This window comes from Caretta caretta, chromosome 24 (genome assembly GCF_965140235.1).
Source record: "Caretta caretta isolate rCarCar2 chromosome 24, rCarCar1.hap1, whole genome shotgun sequence".
Classification (NCBI taxonomy): Eukaryota; Metazoa; Chordata; order Testudines; family Cheloniidae; genus Caretta; species Caretta caretta.
In genome coordinates this window covers 6882398-6907525 of record NC_134229.1, presented here as the reverse complement: position 1 = coordinate 6907525, position 25128 = coordinate 6882398, and the positions used below count along the sequence as shown (strand labels likewise).

Sequence of the window (25128 nt, the reverse complement as noted above, 5' to 3'; positions counted from 1 at the left end):
ACTAATCAACCTCTCTGTGCATTTCTAATGAGCCCATCAGCAGGGGGAGTCTAGGGGCTGAGGCTCAGGACACCTGGGTCCGGTTCCCAGCTCAGACACAGCCGCCTCCTATGACCTTGGGCAAGTCTTTTAATCCACCCTGTGCCTCAGTTTCCCACCTGTAAGGCACTTCTGTACTCGGAACTAGAATGAGACATGCCTTTTCATTTCACACAGGCCAGGAGACAGCCATCAGGCCTCACCAACCCGGGTTGCATTTCAACCCAGGGATAAAAGACTCTGTACCTTCTTCCATCCATTTCAAAATAAATAAATGTATAAGGGATTGCTAACATCGGAGGTGACCTATCTGAACTTGTGCCCAGGGTTTAGCTTACGTACCACAGCCATCAAGTGTCCCCGTGTCGGAGGCCGTCTGGAGTGTTGGATTTTCGCTCTGTCGCGGGTCGGATGGGCGAGGTAGCTGTCCTCCTCAACAGTCACCTGCAAGGACACACAAGCATGACAATAAAGGCCGTCAAGCATCCCAGTGCCTGAGAAATGCAAACCACAAGCCATCACTCCCTGCCTCTGCAACTGGAGCCGGGTCGATAATTCCTGGTGCATAATTTATTTAACCAGTTTTGTCTTTCTGTCTGTGATCTGTCCATGAGCTGATGGCAACACTTTCCAATGTTGCCACTGTGCAGAAAAATTTGCTCATTTCTTCAGGGAGGAACTCTCAGCCGGCAGATTGTTTGAATTGCAAACTGCAAATCCGACAGTCAAACATACAGTTTGCAGGTCACCCCTGGCAAATATGCCAGCTAATAAGAAAATCCAGCTTTGCATTATGAAATGCACCAGCGAAACCCAAAAGCTCTAACATTTGCCAAACACCATTTGACTCAAAACTTGCTTTGAACTGGAATCAGTTATTTGGGAGAGGCAAAAGAATTCCACTGGCGGTAACTCATCCGAACATTCCAGACACTGGCAAAGATTCACGTGATGTGCTGTCTGTCCTTGAAAGGCATTTGCAGAGCACTAAATGGTAGAGCTTTTGGTAGGGTCAAAAGCAAGAGAATTAAGAGAATCTAATCATCTGTCTTAGGTTTTTATACTGCCACCCATCACTGTAGTATCTGACCAGCTTCCGTGTAAAACAATTCACAACAGGGAAGTCCCTAGACTTGAATTACAGGTGAATGTGGGCTGAATTGATCACAGGGCATCACATCTGAGTTCTGGGAGAGGGACAGGCTAGTGTAAAACCATCTGCTAGGCTGTTAAACCATTTCGTGGCCCTCCTTTGACTTGCAGACCCCATATCTGCCATGGTAAACCATATGCAAGAGCACTGCTTTCCCAGATTGAGAGCTGCTTGCACCAGTTGAGAAAAAAGGTGCAATTTTATGCTGATGTAGTTAAACAGATGCCACTTTGCGTGTGGACACTCCTACCTATTTATACCTTGTTTGCATCAGTTTTGCTTGTGTTGATAAATGTAGGCCTTGTTTGCATGGGGAAGTTGGAACAATACATCTTTGTTTTTTCCAGCAGAAACTCCCTCGCATCCTCACACAAACAGCCTTGTTTTGGTTCATCCCGCACTTTAGTTCACAATAATGCAGCGACTTTGGAAGTGACCATATTCTAACAGGAGTGAGATCATATCCCCATGCTGGCCTGTGCCCCGACAGTTCGTCCTCCTGCTGCTATCGTACAGAGCATTGGTGAACAGCTGGATTGGCCTGTCTGGTTACCTGTGTGCACGCCACACCTACAAGCGCAAGCTGAACAGAGACAGCCAGCTTTAAAATGATACAAGTGCATTGTGAGGTGTTAGGCTCCAGCCAATCCCTAAGTTGGGAGCTGGTCAGGTGACTCACAGGGCAGGTATATAAGCCTCACGGGAGACAGAGCAGCTCAGTATGCCCAACGTAGCTTCGTGGCTTGGAATTGTCCCGTGCCTGAGAGAGGTGACAGACTTCATGGGCCTTAACCTGCTCCAGCCCAGCTCCCAGCCCTACTCTTACCTTGTTTCCACCCTGCTCTTGACTCCTGATTCCAGCACTGACCCCCAGGCCCAACTGCCACTGCTCTAACCTCTAAGCATGACCCATTCTCACCTCGGTCCCTGACATGCATCCACATAGGGCTTTTCACTGGCTCAAAAACCATCTTGAGTTAACCTGGTGCAACTTCTGGGTGCAGGCAAGGCCTTGCTCAGGGCCTCATTCTCATCTTTACCCCTTTGCATCACACTTGCCATGGGGAGGTGGGAGGGATGGGGCGGGGGATGCTGCTCTCCGGGTAGTTAAAAATACAAGGCCCAAATTCATCCTTGGCTATTAGCTAGGCCCTGCGCAGACACTTATCTAGAGACAGTCCTGCCCCAAGGAGCTCACAGTGTAAACAGACAAGACAGACAACAGCGTGGATTCCTGTGCACTTTGGTGAGGGCAAGATGGGCCTCGCATCTCATCTGTTTTCCAGGTGACCCCCTGGGTGCTTTATGGGGCTGTGCCTCAGGAGGCTGTTCTCCCAGGATAGATAGCCCCTGGAGATAACCTAGGAGTTGCCCGAGGCATATGGAAGTCATGCCTCGTGGCATGTAATCACTGCTGGCTTATTACGAGCTAGATGGTCACAGAGGGTCCACCAGAGCCAGGATTGCAAACGCCGATCCCCCCACGTGCCGACTGCCCTTAGCCAGAGCCCAGTGGCTTTGCACCATTGGTTTTGAGGCTGAGAAAGAGGGACATGCTTGCGCTGGGCTGGGAAGTGCGGGCGGCCTTCCCCACGACAGGTTCGTCTCCTCAGCCAGCGGCAGCTCGCAGCAGCCAGCTTCCCAGCCCGGGCTGACACATTCAGGATCACAGGGCTCATGCTACCGTGCTAAAAATAGTCGTGCAGACTGTGCTTTTAAGTCGTGGTTCAGGCTCTGAAGCCCACCCCCCACCCCAGACTTCATAGCCCGAGCCACAGCCCCTACACAGGCTGGGAGACTGGCTGCTATGCAGTCATACCTGAGGCAGGAGAGCTGAAGCCGAAGGCTTCACTCAAGCTTAAGGCTGAGACAACAAAGCTGGGGCCCGGCCCTGAGAGAACTTCTCACCTCGTCTAAGATGCGGTTTTTGGCTCGGGTGATGGCGGAGTTGAGGGCGTTGATCCAGGACTCTTTCTCTTCCGGACTGACGGCCAGGAAGATCAGATTTGGTGCCTAGGAGAGAGGGAATTCATGTCAATGCTGTGCACAGCGCCCGGGCGGCAACGCGTTGGCTTGGTCCCCGGCCACCGTGACGCCGCCAAGAAAAGGGTGTGGGAATATGCACAAAGCCCGGAGTCTCCGCTAACACAAGCCAGCGCAGCTCCACCCAGCACACAATTTATGGTAGCAGAGAACTAGACTGGGGGTCTGTTTTATTTCTCAGGAAGAAGCATATCCAACCAGCCAATCCACAACTGCCACTAACAGCTGAAATGTTTCCAGTCTTGCTAAATGGTTCGGTTACCGGTGAAGGATCTGGTCCACGTTGAGACCATCCCAAATGCTTTGCCTGTCCCTTCTTTAGACTATATAAGAACATAAGAAGGGCCATACTGGGTCACACCAAAGGTCCATCTAGCCCAGTATCCTGTCTTCCGACAGTGGGCAATTCCAGGTGCTTCAGAGGGAATGAACAGAACAGGTGATCATCAAGTAATCCATCCCCTGTTGCTCATTCCCAGCTTCTGGCAAATAGGCTATGGACACCATCCCTGCCCATCCTGGCTAATAGCCATTGATGGACCTATCCTCCATGAATGTATCTAGATCTTTTTTTAACCCTGTTATAGTCTTGGCCTTCACAACATCCCACTCCAAGGATCTGGAGCTAAATGATTGGCTTATTTAATTAGAGAGGCCAGAGGCTGGATTCTGCTGCCATTACAAGTCAATGGCAAAAACTCCTAGTCATCACTCAACACTGCAGGATCTACTGCCTCCAACAGATGGAGGTTCATAGGTCTTAAAGCCAGAAGGGACCACTGTGATGATCTAGGCTGACCCTCTGCATGGCACAGGCCAGAGAATTCCTCCCAGGGATTCCTGTGCCCAACCCAATAATTTGGGCGTGGGCGGGGACACTAGATCTTGGAGAAAGACAAAGGGGGGGACTGGGCTGTTGACTCATGCTGCCATAGTCAGTACAGCCTGATCTCTTGGTGAAGGTGAGCACAAGCTGAGTAGGAAGCTGTACCGTGTTTCCAGGCTGTTTGGAGTGTGCTAGCGTGAACTTGCTGTGGTTCTTTTTGCTTCTGCTTTTGGACTTCCTGAGCTCTTCGCATTTCTCATAGTCGCTCAGGTCAAACACTTCCTGGATGTTTTTTTCATCTTTGACCTACGAAGCAAAAAGTAGCAACTGTCAGTGGCGGGCTGCAGCCGACAAAGGTCTTCCGCTCCAGACTAGCTACTGCTGGGATGGCTTTGGTGGAATCACTCAGGGTTTATACATTTATAGCGTGTGTGGTGTAACTCTGTGTGTGCTTATTATAATTGCTTTCCGTTGTTGGAGCTGCACTGCATATCTACAGAGCCCCACACCTGATGCTAGAGCATTGTCTGTAGTCCACCCAGTACTGATGTCAGAGTAGTATACTCATTTATTTTTGAGGGCGCTTTCCAGTGACACACTTTGGAGTTAGGTGTCCACCTACCCTTCAAGAGGAAGGATGTGGTTAGAACGCTAGCCTGGCAGTTAAGAGACCTGGGGTTCAAATCCATGATTTGCTGCTGGCTTCCTGTGTGACCTTGGGCAAGTCACTTTGTCTGCCTCAGTTTCCCCTCTGTATAATAGCACTCTATCTCGGAGAGTTGGGGGTTGTGAGGATCACTATATTAAAGATTGTGAGGTGCTGCTCAGGTACTACAGTGATGTGGGGTCCTATAACTATCACAGGGACCTGATTCCCATTGAAGGTCAAATTCTATCTAACCGTCCTTTGAACTTTGAAAATCTGCTCCATTGATTTCTAACCTAGTCTGGGATTTTCAAAGTCAATCTGCCTTGTGCTCCTCTATTTAGACCCTTATGAAAATCTCCTCCTTGATTCCTGAGGGATTTCAAGGGGGTGGGGGGGGGGCAGAGCGCCCAACTTCCTTAGGCCCCTCAAAATCACAGCCCAAGCGCTAGGCACTGTTATAATTTTTAAAAGCCGTACACACAATGAAATTAGCCATGTAAATTGCAACACGTACTGTAAGGAAGCCATTAACGGCCCCCCCACGGGCTTAGAGCTCATGGCCAGTGTTTCCTAAAGCGGTGATGGGTACGGGGTTCCTCAGTATTTGGGATCCCCATGTGAGACAGCTTGGGCAGGGCTTCCACAACACCAAAGGAAGTCACCAGCAGAGGTAGCTGCTCAGGTCTGAAAATCAAGCTCCTTGGGAGTCTTAAATGGGGCCTCCAAAATCAGGGCCCCCTCGTGGACCATAAGTCCCAAGAACCCCCTGCCCCATCCAAGAGAACCAAACCTTTTGCCCCGTTTTGTGAGACGAATAAGATCCCACTCCTTGGCTTGCGGGGTGGGTTTGCAGAGAGCTGTGTGCCACGCAGCAGGTTACACACACAAAACGGTGGCCATTATCTGCAGACAGACCTGTCGGAAAAAGCTACAGTTCTCCCTTGGACTCTCATAACTGGTCACATCCTTGCCCTGGCTAACACCCCTCCCTGCCACTTATGCATCAGACCAGACAGCGGGCATAGGCTGGAGGAAGGAATATATCTAGTTCTATATTGAAAAACATGGCTTTGGTCTTGTTTCCCTGCCTCGAAAATCAACTCCAAACGGTGCCAAAACACTGCGCACGATCTGCTGAGCTAAAATTCAGGCACACTCCACCTTCTGTATCATTTTTACACCAGTGTCCCCCTGTTGACCCCGCTGAGCCAGACTGATCCTGAGTGACACCAGCGTCAGCAAGGGGCGCTCCATCTTTGTGCACGCGCTTGTGTCCCGTTGTGTGTGTGCATGCGTGAGCCGGAGCGTCTGGAAGCGAGTGGGCGTGTGTCTCTAGATTAGCAGATGCAATCACATTAGCGCTCAGTGCCTTTCGAAAGATGGCACAACAAAAGTTCTGGAGGATAAAGATTAGCACTTGCTATTTTTAACCTGGCTGCATTATTACAGCAGCCACGACAGCTGATTCAGGAGCCAGTCCCAGGTTTCTGATATGGCAAAGAAGCCACTTCCCCTGTTGCTGGGCCTCACCTATCACGAAGAGGTGAACAAGAAAAAACCATCAAAGCACAAAACTTCAGAGCACAGGGTACAGCAGCCTGGAACCCAGACAATTAATGGTGGACATGGACTGCTAGCCCAGCTCATCAGCTGCTTCCACACACAGTGTGTTTATGCAACCCCTTCAGAAGAGAATGCATTTTCAGGGCTGATTTGCATTTATACTATGGTCCCTCTATGCAGCATCCACCATACTTATGCACCTATATGACCCCCATTATCATAGATTCTAATGTATTTATCCTCACAGCCCTCTGTGGGGCAGGGCGGTGCTATTATCCTCATGGTATAGATGGGGAAACTGAGGCACAGAGCGAGGGAGTGGCTTGCCCAAGGTCACAGAGAAAGTATGTGCTAGAGTAGGAACTTGATCCTAGGGCCTAGGCTAGTTCCCTAACCACTGGGCCACCCTTCCAGTGCAAAGGGCCCTTAATGTGGGTATAACTGTAACTTACATCCACTTTAAGGCCTTTATGGAAGAGGGGACACCTGGAGGGGAGCAGTGGCTGTGGATCAGCCCATGCATTCCTCCCCAGGGGAATTCCTGACCGCCCAGGTGGATACATTGGGTTGGGGGCTGGGAAAAGGGTTTGGCCTCTTGTGTACAACAGGGCCTGAGCCCTGGCCAGGCTCCTGGGACTCCAGGCTTCATCTAGTCTGAGCCTTCCCCCATTATAGGATGGGATTTTCAAAGGAGTCTATATGAGTTAGGTGCCCAGCTCCCACTGATTATCAGCAGAAGCAGAATTGTGCCCTACATGCAGTCATGGGGCTTTGTAATGGAGTTTGAGCAAAGATTGCCATGGAAACCATGTAAGTATCTATCTATCCATACTTGAACAAGGCAGTATATAAATAAAACCCAACTATGGGCTAGATCCCATAGTCTGTGCACTGTAGAGCTTTTATGTACCGCCAGTATCTTCCAAAATACCGTCTCTTTCGAGGGATCCTGTTGATCGCTGCCCTGTTCACTTGCGATGGGCAAAGAGACCCCCCTGCTGTCACACTCCAGCCAACAAATTACTCATAATTCCAGATGTTGCCTCATTTAGGCCAATGGGACTTCACTGACCCATAAGTCCTTTCATGCACGCAAGAGCTCACCCCATCACTGTCAGGTTTGCCACCTGTCACGGGCAATGGAGAAAGTGCATCTCAAATGTCTTGCTTCTGGCACAGATTAACGCCTACAAAGCTCTAGAGAACTCAAGTGCACAACAGGCCGAAACCAAAACCCTGGATTTAGCCACTCTTGATCTCTGAGGAGGTTAAAAATCAAACGTGGGATTGGATTCACGGTTTGCAAATGACCCCTGTCTTGCTGATGGGTTGAGCAAACACCTCAATATCAGTGCACCCCTGTAGCTTAGCGCACTGAAATCCAGATCCAGATGCAGCCAATCTTTACAGAGAATGCATCACAATGGATCACTAGAATAGACCGTGGCATGAATAACTGTAATACACAGCAGCAATTGTCAACCTGTGGTACGTGTGATAAGCGTGGTTGGTTTAATTTGGCCCCCTTTTATAATACCGTCCGCAATTACATGAACACTGTCTTTAGTTCCATGATCACTGACTGTTTTTCCCTCAGGATCCCTGCCTCAGTCAGCGCACAGAATGGAGGAGGCTCACTAATGAGCAGCAAGTCAATATTTTGTTTTCTGCTGGTTACTTGTGCCCGTTGCTCCAGCTTGATGCCCCCGGAAGCACTCCCACTGATTTCCGGGGTGGGGGTGGGAAGACACAACTCACTCCTGTTCGCAGGGATGGATTTTGGGGAGCTGGATGCTTTGAAAATCCCAGCTTGAATCTGTATCACTATAAATACCCAGGGCCTGGTTCTCATTTATTCCAAGGCTCTGGCATTGGAAAGGGGACGTAAACTGAGTGGAGCTGTAATTTACGCCCATTTGAAGGTGCCTTTGTGCTGCCAGAGTGGTGTGAAGGGGACCTGGTGGCACTGAGAAATCCGGTCCCTTAGCGGTGACGTGCTTTTCACACCTGTGACATTGTTTTCACAAGCTGCCAAAGGTGCCCAAGCCTCGGATCACAACAGGACTCAACAGCTGATCCCTCCCACCTCCCTGCTGCCTCGAGATGTAGCGAGAGAAATAAGCAGAGAAGCAAAATGACCTGGATGGTGGATTCAGTGAGCAAACTGCAAGGCCAAAGAGAGAACCTCACAGGGAACCATCCACTTCGGTATTTCAAAGGTACCAGCCGGCCACCTCTGCCCCATGTGGGAAAGTCAGACTGACAGAAAAAAGGGGCAAGTGGGTGGAAATGTATTACATCCATGAGTCCTCAGCCGCATGTCAGAGAAGGGAACACTGACAAATACACCCTCTGAAATGAATCACCTGAAACAATCACCCTTGGCAAAGCCCGAGTTATCAAATCCCAGTGAACTGAGTGTCCCAGTTGCCTGCAGTTTGGTTCTGTCCCTTAAGAGCTGCCACTGCCTTTGCCTGAGAACGGTCTTTTTTAAAGAGGCTAGTCTTCAGCCAGCACAATTGCTTGAATGCCAAGTAGTTCACAAGGCTGGCTATCTATCGCCTTAAAGACGGGGCTCCAGGCATATAGCCTCTTCTGAGCTAGTGTGTCTCTCTCCGCTTCGCACTGTTCCATTCAGTATGGTGTTTTTGGCATGATCTAGCCCCACCATTCAGGCCAACCCTCAGTTTCTCCAGATTCCCAGTGCTCCCCGAGACATGCAGAAGAAGAGGGTTATATGGGATATGCCCAATTCTCTTCTTGTGTAAAATGGAGCATTTCCATTGATTAGGATGGACTGCCAATGACCCCAGCAGAGAACCTGACCCTATGTCTTTTCAGAATTCAAACAACATATGTTTCTTTGGAAGAACATTTCAGGTTGCCTAGAGGACCTAGGAAGGATGCAGCCGAAGAGGCTTAATGAAATACTGCGGCTATTCCTACCAGGGAATAAAGTGCAATTTCTCCATCAGCTCGAGTGATCTGTAAGGAGAACAGCGAGGAGTGGAATAAAGCTCTTGATTTTTGCTTTTCTCAGAATGACCCATCTCAGTTAATCGCAGCTCTGGTTGGCTCTGCCTCTCCGGAGTTAACCCCAAACTCAGAATGTTCATTGGGATTGTTCGATTTTTTTTCCCAGTTGAAAGAGTTTGGGGCTTAGAGTTTCAAAAGTGAGTAGTGATTTTGGGGACCTCTTTTCTGGGGGAGCCGAACCTGAAACACCCTTAAAGGGGCTTGATTTGCAGAGTGCTGAGACCAGGCACCCAAAGTCTCTAGCCACTTAATTTTTTGCAAGAAACAAAATAGAAGGTAAAAACATGATGATTTATGATTAGCATAATTCTAATCTATATTCTTTGTACTACTCTAATAATGTATCCATATAAACACCCATGATCTAATCTCTCTAGCTAATCTGATCTGCTTTCTTGAAACACGGTAAAGCAAGGAAGGCTGTCCCTGGAGACTGGGAATGGGATATGCAGCCTTTCTCCTTGAGCATTTTGTCTTCAAATTTTTCCCCGTTCAGTTGCTGAAAATCTTTGCCTGTGTATTGGCTTATGTGAAATGAGTTTGGTTGGGTCTCAGCCCAGGTCCTAGGGGGTAATGCCACCATGAAAATCAGCCTGATTCTTTCCAGGCAAGGATGCAAATGGAGATCGAGCTCCCTGCTCCCTCTTAGAGGGGGTTCTCTCCCAGGCAGGGGTGAGACATGTAACCAACGCAGGTTGGGGAGGACACTTGCCCTGCTGCTGTATTTGGTCTGTGGAGACCTGAGGTCTCCAGTGCTATTGATCTGGCGTGTTTCATTACACTCAGATCCACTGCCCTCTTTTGTCATCCATGCCCCGTCACTGAAGCCAATGGATTTGCACAGGTTTCCCTTTGACTGGTAGCTCTTTGGGGCAGGGACGGTCTTTGTAATCTGTGTTTGTACAGCACCAAGCACAGCAGTGTCCTGGCTAATGGCTGGGTCTCCTAGGCACTACCATAACACAGCTAATACATAGTAAGAATAATTTAATCAGGCAGAACGTGGCCCAAAATGAAAAGGAGTCTACAGGGGCGTTAAGTGGGTATTGGTCAGGCAAGCAACGAGCCAAGCTTACATTATGCTACATCGTGTTCATTTTGTTGCCTCATCCTCCTCCCCATCCTATCTGTCCCTTTCTAGCTGCCCATTGTAGTAGGAAGAGGGCCTGACACATAAGCCCCTGTATCAGAGCCCTGGTATGAGTCAGGACCTGCTCACAAGAACAGGGCTGATATTGCAGAAATAAAACATTCCTAAGACGTGCTAGGCACAGAGTGCTCACGCAAACACATCCCGATATCAAGTGGTACCAGAACATCCCGGTATCAAGGATGGTACAAAAACATTCCCCAAGGATAACAGGAACACACTGACCCCTCCTAAAAGATAGGATCAGGATGTCAGTATGTAACAGAGATGTTTTAATCAAACCAACATGTACAAGATGATGGGTGATAACTAGCAATGTCAGGAGGCAGTAACTAGCTGTGTCAAAGAAGCAATACTAACTTGTTTGTATCGGGGCATAAAGATGTATCTCAGAGGAAGAAGTATCTTTGTCTGGAAAGTCCTGCCGTTCACTGAGCTGGTCCATTGTTATGGGCATACATGTATCAAGGTCCAGTAGAGTCTGCGGGATACTAATAAACCTGGCTGGGTGCCTTCGTCCCTTACCGGATCTTGTGGTCATTGGGTGGTTCACTCAAGGTCTGCCGTGCCAGCTATCTATGCAGGGCTGGGGCATCACACAGAGGGAACACACACACGCAGCCAAACATCTATCAATGTCTAACCACACCCATCACAGGTCTGACATCTGGGCTGTAAATGCTCTGTCACCTAGTGCAAGTCACTTCACCTTTCTGTGTGTCAGTTTCCCCATCTGTCTCATGGGAAGAATAATACTAGCTCTCCTTTGTAAAGTGCTGTGAGATCTGCAGATGGAAAGTGCTTGATGAGATGTTGGGATTCTTATTATAGTGAGCCTGGTCCTTGATTGGAGTCCCTGGTTCTTAAAGCTAAAACTCAATGCATTGAGATGATGGTGATATTATCATAATAGCCACTGGGAATCCCAGCCATAGGCCAGGACCCTTGGTACTAGGCACTGTACAAACACAGAACAAAAAGACGGCCCCTGCCACACAGAACTGAGAATAGAATTCATTAGTACCAAGACGAGAGGCTTCCCCACTTCACCTTCTAACTTCAGAAAAGAGCTTAAGTAGCTAAGGAGTTTCTTTTCCTTTGCCAAGCAGATCCAATTCAGTGGACAGAGAGGTAATTAGTGTAGACAATACGGTGATGAAATGACCCAGTGAAGAGTGATGTTATCCTTATGTCAGGTGCGCCATTAATCCAAGTTTGCAGTACCTGTAGGTTTTGATCCTCAGTTGTCTGATGCGCGAATGCACTATGCATCTATAGGGCCCTATCAAATTCACAATCATGAAAAACATGTCATGAACCATCAAATCTAGTCTTTTGTGTACTTTTACCCTTTACTATACAGATTTCACAGGGGAGACCAGCATTTCTCAAATTGGGGGTCCTGATCAAAAAGACGGTTGTGTGTGTGGGGGAGGGACAAAGTTATTGTAGTGGGGTCGCAGTATTACCACCTTTACTTCTGTGCTGCCTTCAGAGCTGGGAAGCCAGAGCGCGGTAGCTGCTGACCGGGCGCCCAGCTCTGAAGGGAGCACCCCGCCAGCAGCAGAGCAGAGGTACGGGTGGCAAAACTGTCCCATGCCACGCTTACTTCTGCACTGCTGCCTTCAGAGTTGGATCAGGACCCCTGCAGTTAGAACACCATGACATTTCAGAGTTAAATATCTGAAATAATGAAATTTACGATTTTTTAAATCCTATGACCGTCAAACTGACCAAAGTGGACTGTGAATTTGGTCTGGCCCTATGCATTTAGCTACCTGCCTACCTGATAGCAGAGGATAACCAGAAAATAATTACATGAATAATAATAGTCCATAGCTCTCATCTGGCACTTTCCATTAGTAGATTTCAAAGTTCCTTACCAAGGAGATTGGTTTAAAAGATCTGCTCTAGGAATTATTTTGGGGGAAGTTCTATGGCGTGTGATATACACGAGATCAGACTAGATTATCAGAATGGCCTTGGAATCTGTGATAGCATCAGATAGGGAAACCGAGGCAAAGAGAGAGGCAGTGACTTGCCCACAGACACCCAGCAGCAGAGCCAGGAATAGAACCCAGGAGCCCCGAGTCCCAGTTTAGTGACCTGTCCCATAGGGCACACTGCTTCCCTGAATGAGTTAAGTTACCCTGTACACATAGCGAGACTTCAGTATATCTTTAGATCAGAAGACTAAGCCTCATATTTATCTGGTGCTTTGGGTCCTAAATGTCCCCTCAGCACTGAAATGCAGGCCCCTCTCACTGGAAAATGTGAGCTGTTTAACACCATACAGCAGTTTGGGGCAGGAAGTGAAATGAATAGTGTCACCATTTGAAACTCCAGGGGGAATATAGGAAGGCAGAATGTAAACCCCTTGAATTACAGTTTGGCTAGGACACACCAGCTCTTGTGAAAAATGCCCTAGTAACTACAATGACCCCAGGGATCTTGAATACCACATACCAGGGTTTTTCACATCTCTTCCAAAAGACAGCAGGTCTGAAAGAAGTCCAGTGCCTCTTTAAATTTACGTATCCCTGATAAAGGCCTACAGAACAATGAGTGGGACAGAGAACTAGATCACATGCTTCAATTGACCCTTTCTGATAAGACCAAGGAGCTGCTCAGTGCAACCAAAAGGCAACCCCGCTGAAAACTGATCATAGGAATTTTTTTTAACAAAATCAAAAATTTACCTTTGGAACCCCCAGCCACATGATATATGTGAGTTCAAGAGCTTAGAAGGCCTCTAAAAAGTCTCTTTGCTAATGAGAAATCCTGAGTTACATTAGCTCAGGAGTCCTGGGGACATGGTGCCATGATGACCCTAGGCATGTCATTTAATTTCTTTATGCCTCAGTTCCCCCATCTGTACAATGGGGAGAATGACAGTGCCGTACCTCTCAGGGGGCTGTGAAAGAGAATGCTGCATCCAGTGGAAACTCCACAGGGGATTCAGGAAGGCAGGATACAGCCCCGTGAAAGGCAGTTTGCCTCAGATCACCACATCGGATCCATTCCTGCTGGGGAGTGCTCAGATGGTCCAGTCACTACAAATAACCCTCTTGCTTCAGACAGATCAAGCTGGGACAGATCAAGCTACTCAGATGAGGAGAGCCACAAGAAGTAAGGGGGTTCTGAGGACAGCCTGCTGGGCTCTGCTGGGGGAGGAATACCTTGGTTTTGTTTCAGAGGAACAGCCGTGTTAGTCTGTATTCGCAAAAAGAAAAGGAGTACTTGTGGCACCTTAGAGACTAACCAATTTATTTGAGCATGAGTTTTCGTGAGCTACAGCTCACTTCATCAGATGTATACCGTGGAAACTGCAGCAGACTTTATATACACACAGAGAATATGAAACAATACCTCCTCCCACCCCACTGTCCTGCTGGTTGTTACTTTGTGAGTTTTTCCTTTGGAAAATCAAACTGCGCCCTGAGGGAAGGGTCTGAACAGACTGTAGGGGTGGTATCAGCTAGTGCTTAATTTGTAATGAAAGAGGTGCCCAGGCTATGAACTGCCAAGCCTAGAGGTGCCAGGGCTCAGCCCTGGCAAGCCCCGGCACAAATTAAGCCCTGGTATCAGCCCTTACAGGCCAGCATCTGCACTGGGCTAAACAGCTAGCGGTCTTTGCTGACAGAGCAGTTCCTAGGTGAATGTTTTAGGGCTGTGAAGTGTGAGCATCATGCAGCTGAAGGCTCTGAATATCTTGCATCCTTCCCTGTCCCCTCCTCCTCTCCAAGTCCCGCTTTCTCCCTTGGCTCGACTATTTTTCTTTCTTGCACGTTCCTGGTCAGCAAAAGTCATTCCCAAGATCAAACTCAGCCCAGCAGGGCATTTGCAAAGACCCATGTCAGCAGCAGGGAGAGAGGAATTTTTTTCAGACCCACCTATGCTAGGGTTCCCCGTGGCAGCCCACACTGTAGCAACCCAGAAGCTGAATGGCTCAAGGAATTGGGAATGGGATTTTGGTTGGGGTCATTAGCTCCCATCTGGTCCTGGTTGGGAGGGGCTGGCAATCACTACTATCTAATAGCTGTTGGGTGTAATGAGTTGGTGGGTCTCAGCTTAGTGCACAGATCACAATGTTCCCTCTAATTTTTGACAGGCCGTGTGCACAAAAAATTTCTTCTGTGCAAATTTTTGTGCTTCTGTGCATCGGTTTGTGCGCGTGGTGTTTCGCCGTGTGCGCAGGGTTAGGATCTGTGTGTGCACGCACACGCACACAGCTTAGAGGGAACAGTCATAGGATATGTCAAAGCTTTGGGCTGGGGATGTGATTCCCAGCTCAAGCAGGCCTACTCGCACCAGAAACAGAGTGGTGGAGAAGGGACAGGAACAGCTAAGTCCCTGAGTATGTGCCTAGCGTCTGGGATAGGGACCGATTCAGGGTGGCTAGCTCTTCCCACTGCTGTGGCTAGCATGGGTGTGTCTCCTCCAGCAAGAAATCACACCTTCAGCTCAAAGCACAGATGTGCCCAAATGCATCACTGTCTAGGGCCCCCCTGTGTAGGCAGTCACCGTAGAAAGGCCAAGGGGCGAATGGGCCAGGGAGACAGATCTCCATGCTCCCAGGGCAGGGCTGCGGCGTGGCTGCTGGGGAAGATTGCTCAGCTGCTGCCTCGCTCTGTGCATACAAAGGGATTCCTTCTCCCAGGGATCAATCTGGCACCTTTCATAAGCACTGAAATAATAAATAAGAGCGAAGGCCACAGCGGGGAGGAGTGTTCCATGAATGGAACATCCACTAACGACACTTACAATGATGAGGATGATGATTTATGTTACAGGAGCTTCTAGAGAGCCCAGCCAAGATGCAGGTGGCAATGCAGTGGGGGCTGCACAGAGACATAGGACCAGATCCTTAAAGGGATTTAGGCACCTAAAGATTGAAGTTAGCGGGAGCTGCTGGGGCTCCAGATCAGGCCCTTGTCGGCAGAGCAGTGAGTCCACAGGAGCTAATTCGGTTTGCCACTAGCAGGTGGTATTTTGCTGAAGTCACCACTCATGCGTTATTAAAACTCTGGCAGTGGGTCAGATCCTCCCCATTCCTCACCCTCGCCCCCCACATTCCACACCCTTCTCATTGCCTCCTGCCACCCCCCGAGCACTGCAGCGTCAGCGCTAAAGCGCAGCGAGAGATAATATCCCCAGCTGGGCACGGGGTACAGGAATCTAACTACCTGGCCCAGGCCTTGTTGGGCAGAAACTTGGGCCAAGGAAGCAAAAAACCTGTTCTCAAAGGCTGCTGGGGGTAACTCTTCTGATTATCATCAAGCGAACTAAATCTAGAGGGCCTGGCACTCATCTACACGAAGGCCCAAATGCAGCTTACACTTGAGACAGACACCAGGGAAACTGAGGCACAGAGCAGGGAAGAGGCTTGCTTAAGATCACCCAGCAGGTCAGCAGCAGAGGCTGGAATAGAACCCAGGTCTACAGAGGTCCTGTCCTTATCAATGAGGCTGCACTGGCTTCTAGCTTAGAGCACCCCTCTAACGCTGTACCAGCTGTGAACAGAGCAGCCTTCGGGCCGGTACCTTCCACCAGCAAATTAATGACATTTGTGCAGATATTTGTGCAGAATGATATTTGTCCAGACAATGCTGGGGCCTGGGACCACCATGACACAACATGGACTGATGCAAAGTGAGTTATCAGACCCTAAAGTGACCCATCAGGCATCTCTTAGAGCACGAACCAGGCTCTGCCATGCATGTCTACCCTGGGCCGCTCTTGGCATGTCCCCTCTGTTGGGAAATCCCATATGTTTTTCCTCCCCGAGGACCTTTTGAGCAGCAGCATTAGGGCAGAGACAGGACTCCAGTGTAGCAAACCCAAAGGAAACTCTTTGCTGAGCAGGTTAAGTACAGGCTGAGATCTCAGTGCTTCTCCTGGGTTCTCCAGCCCTGTCCCTAGGGAGAAGACAGGAGGGTGGGAGGATAGACAGGATAGAGTGTGGGATCTGCTGCAGAGGGCACAGCGGAGGGGTTGATGGAGGGGAAGGGACTAGACTCTGAGAATGGAGAGGTGGCGGGGAGGAAGTTGGATAAGGGAGGGCAAAAACAGGAATAGGCCAGGATGGAGGGAACAGTTCCCAGCCTCCCGTGCTAACTACCCTCAGCCACGCCGGTCCAGAGGACGAAGTGGGTGCGTGGAAGGTGGGCCGTTCAGAACTGTCACACCCATGCATGCTCACACGACAGCGCCACCTGTAACGCCTTCCAACGCCCGTAAGCATGCACGCACGCGACGGCACACTCATGCCACGCTCGAGGAGACACGCCACCGCTCACGCACTGTGCACATTCCCCCAAACACACGCAACAAGCCCACTCCTCACAAGCGGCAGTGCGGAGTCAACACACGCTCCTCCTCGGGGGCTGGGGCGTGCCAGGTGAAGAGCACAGCTGCAACCCCATGTGCCAGGTCACACCACCGCTCACACAGGTTTGACCCGGCCACCCCACTGTCCTGATGGGGCCGGGCCACACCTGAGCAGCGCTGCAACCTGGTGCTTCAAAGCGGTCGGGCTCTGGCCCGGATGGGCTCCCCAGCTCCGTGGCCTGTGCTGTTCCAAACACACGCACAAGCAGCACCACCTTGTACACGCACAACGTACACAAACAACACCACACACACCTCCCAGGCTGCACATGCAGCTCAACAGCGTTCAGACGGGCTGCAGCAAACACGAGCCAAGAGTGCAGCCAACTTTTCGAGGGCTCTCGAGCTCACTGAGGCGAGGCTTGCATTAGCGGCTTCAGGAAGCCCACCAGAAAAGCACCTCCTCATTAACTTCTTGTGAGCACAGAGTCCATTTTTGATGGCCATGGGCTTCCTGGCAGGAAGTGGTAGGAGCCCAGCTGTGTGCTGTGTTAGTCAGGCTGTTATTCCCGAGTGTAAATCAATAACAAAGCCGTGCTAGAAAGAACAGAACAATTACCAGAAATGTGGGTTTGGGGAGGGGGATAGGGGAAAGGAATGCAAAATGCCTTGCTGCTTACCAGAAATCAACTCCAACCAGCCTGTGTTTTGTTATTGGGAACTTTCTGGCCACCGACCAAATGCAAAATAACAAAGGTTTTGCATCGTTTATGGGACCAATTTGCAGCAACGGCTAAAGATTTGTGTGTTAGGTCGATGCAATGGGATACACAAAGCCTTCGGCCCCTGCTAGCGTTTGGTGTGCCGATGAACCAGCAAAAGGTGCGTGGCTTTATTAAAGGGTGCACTAGAGGCAGTGCAGGTCAGAGAAGGTCTTGCACAGATTCCAAACAAGGGTGGGGATCAAACTTACATTAAGACTGTTCACATTTCTTCTTGACAAAACTCAATACACTATGGCTGTGGGTTTCAACCCACAGTGGGGTCCGGATTTCAGAAGAGCCCATCTCCTATGTGGGCCCCTAAATAATAATCCCTTGTTCTTACCCAGCACTTTTCCTCAGTAGATCTCACAGCCCTTTAAAAGGAGGGCAGTGTCATTCTCCCCATTTTACAGAAATTGACAGGCAACATCAAGGTTTGTTTCCTAGTTAATATGAGATTTAAGAGCAAGAGGCCCAGGTTCTCGGCTGGTGCAAATCCACATAGCTGCCTTTGATGGAGCGATGCTAATTTACACCGGCTGAGGAGCTGTTACTGTAACAGAACCTTTCCAGAGTAGCAGCCGTGTTAGCCTGTAGCCGCAAAAAGAACAGGAGTACTACTCCTGTTCTTTTTGTAACAGACCCTGGAATCTAGTCTCCCATCAGCATATGCTCTCTCTCTACTACCCAGGGAAGTGAGACTGAGATTTTACCCCAACATCTAGGCAACCTCCACAAGCTATCCCCGCTCACATCTCCTGGAGGGGCCTGCTCTTCCGATCCCTCCTCAGCTGTATCGTCCCCCTTCACCTCATTGGGGTTGCCTGTAGCCCCTTCCTAATAGCAGAGTGTTGTCAGTGGAAAGCTATCTCAACTCAGCACGAAAACACAGCAGGGGCTCCATTTCCTCCATTGGGCGTAATCTGGTGTGTGAAAAAACAAAAGAGGCTGCGTTCTGCTCTGCTCGACCAACCCAGATTTATTAACCTATTTGTAGGCGCTGCAGGCACCTGTTTCCATGAAAGCTAGCTTGCACAGGATGGCCAGCAAAGGGGAAGACCTATGGTTCAGAGAGGAGATGAATGGGGAACTGGCTACGGGCCTGCTGCTTGGAGCGGGAGGAAATGCTAGCTATAAATGTCCTTCCATCCGTTCTTGTGAGTTTGCATTTGTTCTCTAGAATGTCCAGAGATCCAAGGGCCAGCCACGGCCAAAAGAGAGCAAACAGCGGGGTCAGATCCTAAACTGCACAAGATCTGGTTTAAAAAGAGTGTCATACTTAGAAGTGCAGAGAGAGACCGTTTTACGCACATGGAACGCACCATATGCACCCAGGCAGAACACACAGATGTTGCTTGTTTGTCCGCAGAATGTCACATGAGGGAGAATTGCTCCACCCCAGGCATGTTCATTCGTATGTTGAGACTCACAGAGACATATCCCACCTGCACATGTGCCCACTCTTCATGTATGCAAACACACACACACATTCACAGAGACAAATTATTCATTTTGATGCTGACATATGCTGCCAGACGTTACCCCTTTAAGACATATATATCCACAAACATGTTATTCTTCCAGGTAGACACACACATGTTCTCTAACGCGCATTACTCATACCCAAATGCACACAGTCTTCCATGCACATGTTCGTTCACACACATTGCTTATTGTGACACACGCCTTGTTGTTCCCTACCATTCGATACATGCCTGGTCACTGACACGGATACACATTATTCATTTAGAAACTGGCATTCACATGACTGTTCAGATGCAGACAAACTGCTCATTTAAACACCTGCTCAGGGCACACCGATACTGTGGTGATAGGCAATGGATAGATGTGTTATTTCTCCCTACGTACACGTTCGCTGGCACAGACTCACGTGATCATCACTGAGACTCGGGTACAAACACGCGAGTTCTCAGTCAGACACGCACGTTACTCCGCAATGCCCAGGGCCATTGCATGGCACCCCAGGGCAGAGTCTTGGGCCTGTCTACACCACAGAGACGCATGCCCTTCAAAGAAGAGGAAAGTAGCTCCTCAAAGAAGAGGAAAGTAGCTCCAGTGACAGTCATTCAAAACCCAGCCCCATGCAGTGCTACTATTCCTGGGCCCGGGCTACTCAGGTGTCAGTACCAGAGGCCGGGCTGGGCCTTTACATTAACCCTTGACCAAGCCGGCAGTAGGTCACTAACCAGAAGATCCGTCTATTTGCCCCCCAGTGCTCCAGGAGCATGCACGGGATGGGGGAAATTGGAAGAGGGGAACTCTGCCTGTCCTGGAAGTTAGACACAGAGTAAAATCCAGCCTGCATTGCACTCCGTGGGTGTGGGGAGGGGTGATCCCTCCCCCACACAGTGGGCTCGCAGACAGGACAGCTGCCGCAAAGCTCACAAGCACCCAGCGTGTGCACTGGGGCCTCTCAGCTCCTGGCTATTTCAGTCTCTCCCCCTGCAGACTCAGGAAGGTTACACAACATGGGTTACATATAGGTCATCCCCGGAGAGGCTTCCTCCTCCCCAACCAGGGCTAGCATGCTAGGGTGAAACCCTGGCCCCAGTGAAGGCCATGGGGGGCTTGCCATTAGATTCAAAAGAGCCAGGATTTCACCAGTTTTCAGAGTAACAGCCATGTTAGTCTGTATTCACAAAAAGAAAAGGAGTACTTGTGGCACCTTAGAGACTAACCAATTTATTTGAGCATAAGCTTTTGTGAGCTACAGCTCACTTCATCGGATGCATACTGTGGAAAGTACAGAAGATCTTTTTATACACACAAACCATGAAAAAATGGGTGTTTACAGAGATTTCTGATCCTGCACAACATAAGAACATAAGAATGGCCCTACTGGGTCAGACCAAGGGTCCATCTAGCCCAGTATCCTGTCTTCTAACAGTGGCCAGTGCCAGGTGCCCCAGAGGGAATGAACAGAACAGGTAATGATCAAGTGATCCATCCCCTGTCGCCCATTTCCAGCTTCTGTCGAACAGAGGCTAGGGACACCATTCCTGCCTGTCCTGGCTAATAGCCATTGATGGACCTATCTTCCATGACTTTATCTAGTTCTTTTTTGAACCCTGTTATGGTCTTGGCCTTCACAACATCCTCTGGCAAGGAGTTCCACAGGTTGACTGTGCGTTGTGCGAAGAAATACTTCTTTTTACTTGTTTTAAACCTGCTGCCTATTAATTTCATTTGGTGACCCCTAGTTCTTGTGTTATGAGAAGTAGTAAACAACACTTCCTTATCTACTTTCTCTACACCAGTCATGATTTAATAGACCTCAGTCATATCTCTCCTTAGCCGTCTTTTTTCCAAGCTGAAAAGTCCCAGTCTTATTAATCTCTCCTCCTATGGAAACCGTTCCATACCCCTCATCATTTTTGTTGCCCTTTTCTGAACCTTTTCCAATTCCAATATATCTTTTTTGAGATGGGGTGACCACATCTGCAGACCCCAGCTCCACATCCTCACCCCTGAATCATGGCTTTCTGCCCTCCTGCCTGGAAAGGCACAAACTCAGCTACACCACTTAGACAGCTACAAATGAGGATATTGGTTAGCAGTCCCGGTGATGTTACCGCATCTGCTCAGAGAATCATAAAGCGTCCTGCCAGCGCCATTAAACATCTGCCTGCCTGTTTCAGCATAATCCCTGCAGCTCACTGTAAATTTACAGTTATTATTGTCTGCCAATAATACAAGCTATTCCCAGCCCCTCCCTACCTGCACCGATGGGATGGCTCACGGTATCTGGGTGAAGCAAACAGCTCACCTTTGGCTTATGTGCAGCAAAGTGAATTTCTCTTCTAGGCCCTGATTCAGGCAAACACAGAAGCATGTGCTTAAATTCCATCCAAGTCAACTGGAGTTGAAGAAGTTGATCAAAGTTAAACTTTTGGTTACGTGCTTCCCTGAATCAGGGCCCTCGTGCAGAAGAGCAGTTAACATGCAATGGTAGCATTCTGGGCAGTGAATAAGGAAACATTCTCCCAACCATTTAATGCACTGATCTATCTATGTCTCCATATCTGCATATCTATCTGTCTGTCCGTATAGCATATGATCAGAATCAGTCTTTCCATCTAGAGTATCTTGCTACAGTAGCTAATCTACCTCTCTTGTCTATTTTCTCTTGGTCTGTGCATTTCTAATGTGCTGATCCCCTAGTTCCCAGGCCTAATTTACAAGGAATAAGCCCCAGCCATGCCCTGTTTCTGTGGCCATCGAGAGCATATTTGGAGTGAGTTGTGAAAAACTGATAGATGGGAAGCCCAGACCAGGCTCCCCCCCAGTTAGTTCTCCAATCATCTCTCCATTGCAATAAACTCAGATCCATACATGCTCTGCCATGCTCAATGATGTCATTAGCCTCTTTGCCAAAGGATCCTTCTCCCTCTGCGCCACGTTATTTCTTATCGATAACCTGGGCAATGTTACCTGACATGCAGGCAGTGGGACCTTCCCTTGGCTGTACACACATGAGTAAGGGCTGCTGGTGTGAACCGTGCTGCGGGATGGGGCCAAGGGCATAGGTGCTCGAACTAGGTGTGCAGGGGATGCTTCTGAACCCCTGGCTTGAAGTGGATTCCATCATATACAGGGTTTACAGTTTTGTTCAATGCTCTCAGCACCCCTGGCCGAGGAATTTGATTGTTTATCTACATCCTGGCCTATCTCTCCATCCTCATTCACACCTGTAACCCCAGTCCGGACACCGACACCCTCCTCGCTTCTGGTACACATGGTACACATGGCACCAATTAACACCAAGATTTTATTTTGAAAGATCCATCTGGTTTAAAACAGACAAACAAACAAAACCCCCAATTGGGTGGATTTACCGATCCCAACATCTGTGTAACAGGGAAGGGATGAGCCAACCCCTGCTAGATGAGGACAGTCACAGATTGCAATGCCTGTGCTCAGAAAGCCACATCCAATAAAATCCAATACATTAAAACAAAAACCCTCAGACCGTTGGAACTGAGACAGGGGTGCTTTGTCCACCCTCTGCACTAACAGAATGTCAAAGCAGTGGTTAAACTTTACTTGTGTCCTTTCCTTTGGAAAAACAACTGAGCGATAAGGGACTGGGCTTGGAACCTAAAACCCCAACTTGTAAATCGGTCTGTCTGGCATCCTAACCCTGCTGTTATTTCCATTTGGAAAACGATCAGGGCGCGAGGCTGCAAACCAGGCCATTGTGGAACTCGATAACAGAGGGCAGACATAAGGAAATACGTGACTATGGGGAAAGGAGAGATGAACAGCTTTAACATTTGCCAAGCAAATCGTTTCATGTATCGGCGCTGGAAAATGTCTCCCCGCCAGTCCTCTGTGGGAGACTCCAGGGCACCGTTGTGGTGGTTGTTGTTGTTAGAATCAACACACAAACCCAACCCAGGTCTTGTTTGAACTGACAATGCAGAGCCAGACAGCAAAAAGAGAATTCCCCATAGAAACTCTCCAGCTAGCAAATTACATGATGGTTAATAAACACCACGGATGGAGACTCCCCGGTTTCGAAGGGGTGTTGGATAAACACTTTGGCTGCTCAGTTTGCTTTCAAAAGGCAAAGGGAGGATGGGTTGCAGGGGGAAGCGGGGAGGAGAGACATATTAAACAAATCCTACCTCTTTTTCTGAGATATAAAGCTGATCTCCCTTCAAAACCACATAACGGTTTTTCCAGATTTCCCTAAAAATGCCTTTCCCGCAAAATTTCCGAACCCAGCCAACCTTCTCTGGCTGCATGGATTGCTGGTTTCCATCCTGTGGCCCCTGACACAAAGGGAGGGGGAGGAAGAGAGAGAAAAGGGATTATTAGAGGGTTTTATTCCCCTATCCTTCACCCTGCCTTTTTCTCCAAGTTTGCCCCCTCCACCCCCACCTTGCCCACTCTCCACCAATGCTGAGACTTAGGTACTTTGCCAGTTTCACTCTGCAGAGATTCCCCCCTACAGACACGAAGCAAAAATAATAATACCCAAGGCATAGAGCAAAAATCACAAGCTATATCTCATTCTGTGCATGAGACGAGAACGGCTGTGATGTTGCATCCATCTCATCCAACATGCATTTGCTACCGGGGAGGGAGGAATTCCAACTAACTGATTTTTTACTGCAGCGCAAATTGCATATTTGAGCCTTTGAAGAAGAATTTATTCCTGGGGGTGAAAGGCAAGCGCAGGTTTTTATTTGCCATCTCTCGAAAGGCAAACAGATACATCCATAGGTGCGCTACTCAGAGACTCTCCATATAGGAGACACAGAGAGATACACAATGTCTGTTATGTGTGTTTCATGCCTTCCTTGCAATCAAAATGAAAACCGCATGCTCCTACATCCTTTTTTACACTACACAACACGACTGGATTTCCTGGCAAATTTCAAGTGAGGAAGAGACTGTGAAGCTGGAGAGAAAGAAAGAAGGGGTGGGTCAGGGTTTTTGTTGTTGTTGTTTGGTTTTCTTTTTGCAAAGAGAGGTGGGAGGAAGTCTCAACAGAACAATAAAGAAACACACACACACACACACACACACCCCAAATACCCCAGAACCCCTCACCCCAAAGAAGAAGCCGTTTCAACTCACCCTTTTTGTAGAATTATTTTTTTTCATCATTCCTTGGTGTGATCAGGCTGGAGGGGAGAGGGGGAGGGGTTTGGGGTGGGGGGGATCAGAGCGGAGCTCCTGACAGCAATGAGGCCGGAGTTGATGTGTCTTTTCTTGGGTGGTGGGGGGGGGATGAGGGGGGAGGGTATATGGGAGATACACCGGGCCCCTCCCCTCTCTCTGCTCGCCCTTTGTAGATCACAGCAGCTCTCCAGTTACACTACAGAGCAGCCAGCCCCTGTGGCCCACACACACCTCCATGGCCAGGCACATGGGTTTGCACGGAAGGGCTGATTCGGACCCCACAGCTCCATCTACAGCCAGGCGCGCGTGACGTCCCCGACTTCAGAAGACGGGGCGAGTCCCAGCCCGCAGAGGGGTTTCTTCTTTGTGTCTGACTCGCTGCTGGCTCGGAGGGGCCGGGGCGAGCCTTGGGCAGGGCTGGGAGTTGTCAGATGTCCCAGGCGAGCAAGGCGCTTTGCCCGGGCACAGGGCGCGGCGGCGCCTGTCAGCCAGGAGCACCCCTCGCTGGGATCTGCTGCAGCCACGAGCGGGGACGGGAGAGGGGGCTTTTCGCCAGGGCTGGTGCCCGGTAAAGACGGGCTCAAGCGGCAATAATGCGGAGTTTAGCTGTCACGCTCCCTGAAAAGGGGGGGTTGGCGTGGGGGCGGGGGTTTGCCTGGGGTTGGTGTTTTGTTCATTTTGGGGGGTCCTTCGCCGGGTTCTATAATTCCCGAACCATCACAGGGCAGGACTGGTGCCGTGGTACCTTTGGGGCTCACATACCTTGTTGATAGATAGAGGGGGTGCATGGGGATAGATAGATAGATAGATAGATGGGGTGAATGGGGATAGATAGATAGATAGATAGATAGATAGATAGATAGATAGATAGATAGAGGGGGTGAATGGGGATAGATAGATAGATAGATAGATAGATAGATAGAT

At 49.3% G+C, this 25128-nt stretch overlaps 1 protein-coding gene across 2 annotated transcripts in view; it reads right to left on the bottom strand.

Annotated features, from left to right (window-relative positions):
* PLEKHO1 (pleckstrin homology domain containing O1) overlaps positions 1-24681 on the bottom strand; it is a 39326-nt gene extending 14645 nt beyond the window's left edge. The window contains exons 1-5 of one of the 2 annotated variants that reach the window (XM_048827898.2): positions 24160-24681; positions 23202-23348; positions 4227-4367; positions 3101-3205; positions 382-483 (exon numbers count right to left, since the gene is read on the bottom strand). In XM_048827898.2, the coding sequence (XP_048683855.1) occupies positions 382-483; positions 3101-3205; positions 4227-4367; positions 23202-23348; positions 24160-24189 (525 nt within the window). In that variant the 5' untranslated portion in view covers positions 24190-24681. Of the gene's footprint in view, positions 1-381; positions 484-3100; positions 3206-4226; positions 4368-23201; positions 23349-23553; positions 23647-24159 lie in introns of those variants that run through there. The other variant, XM_048827899.2, reaches the window with a different exon arrangement.
* Positions 24682-25128: the final 447 nt, after the last annotated feature.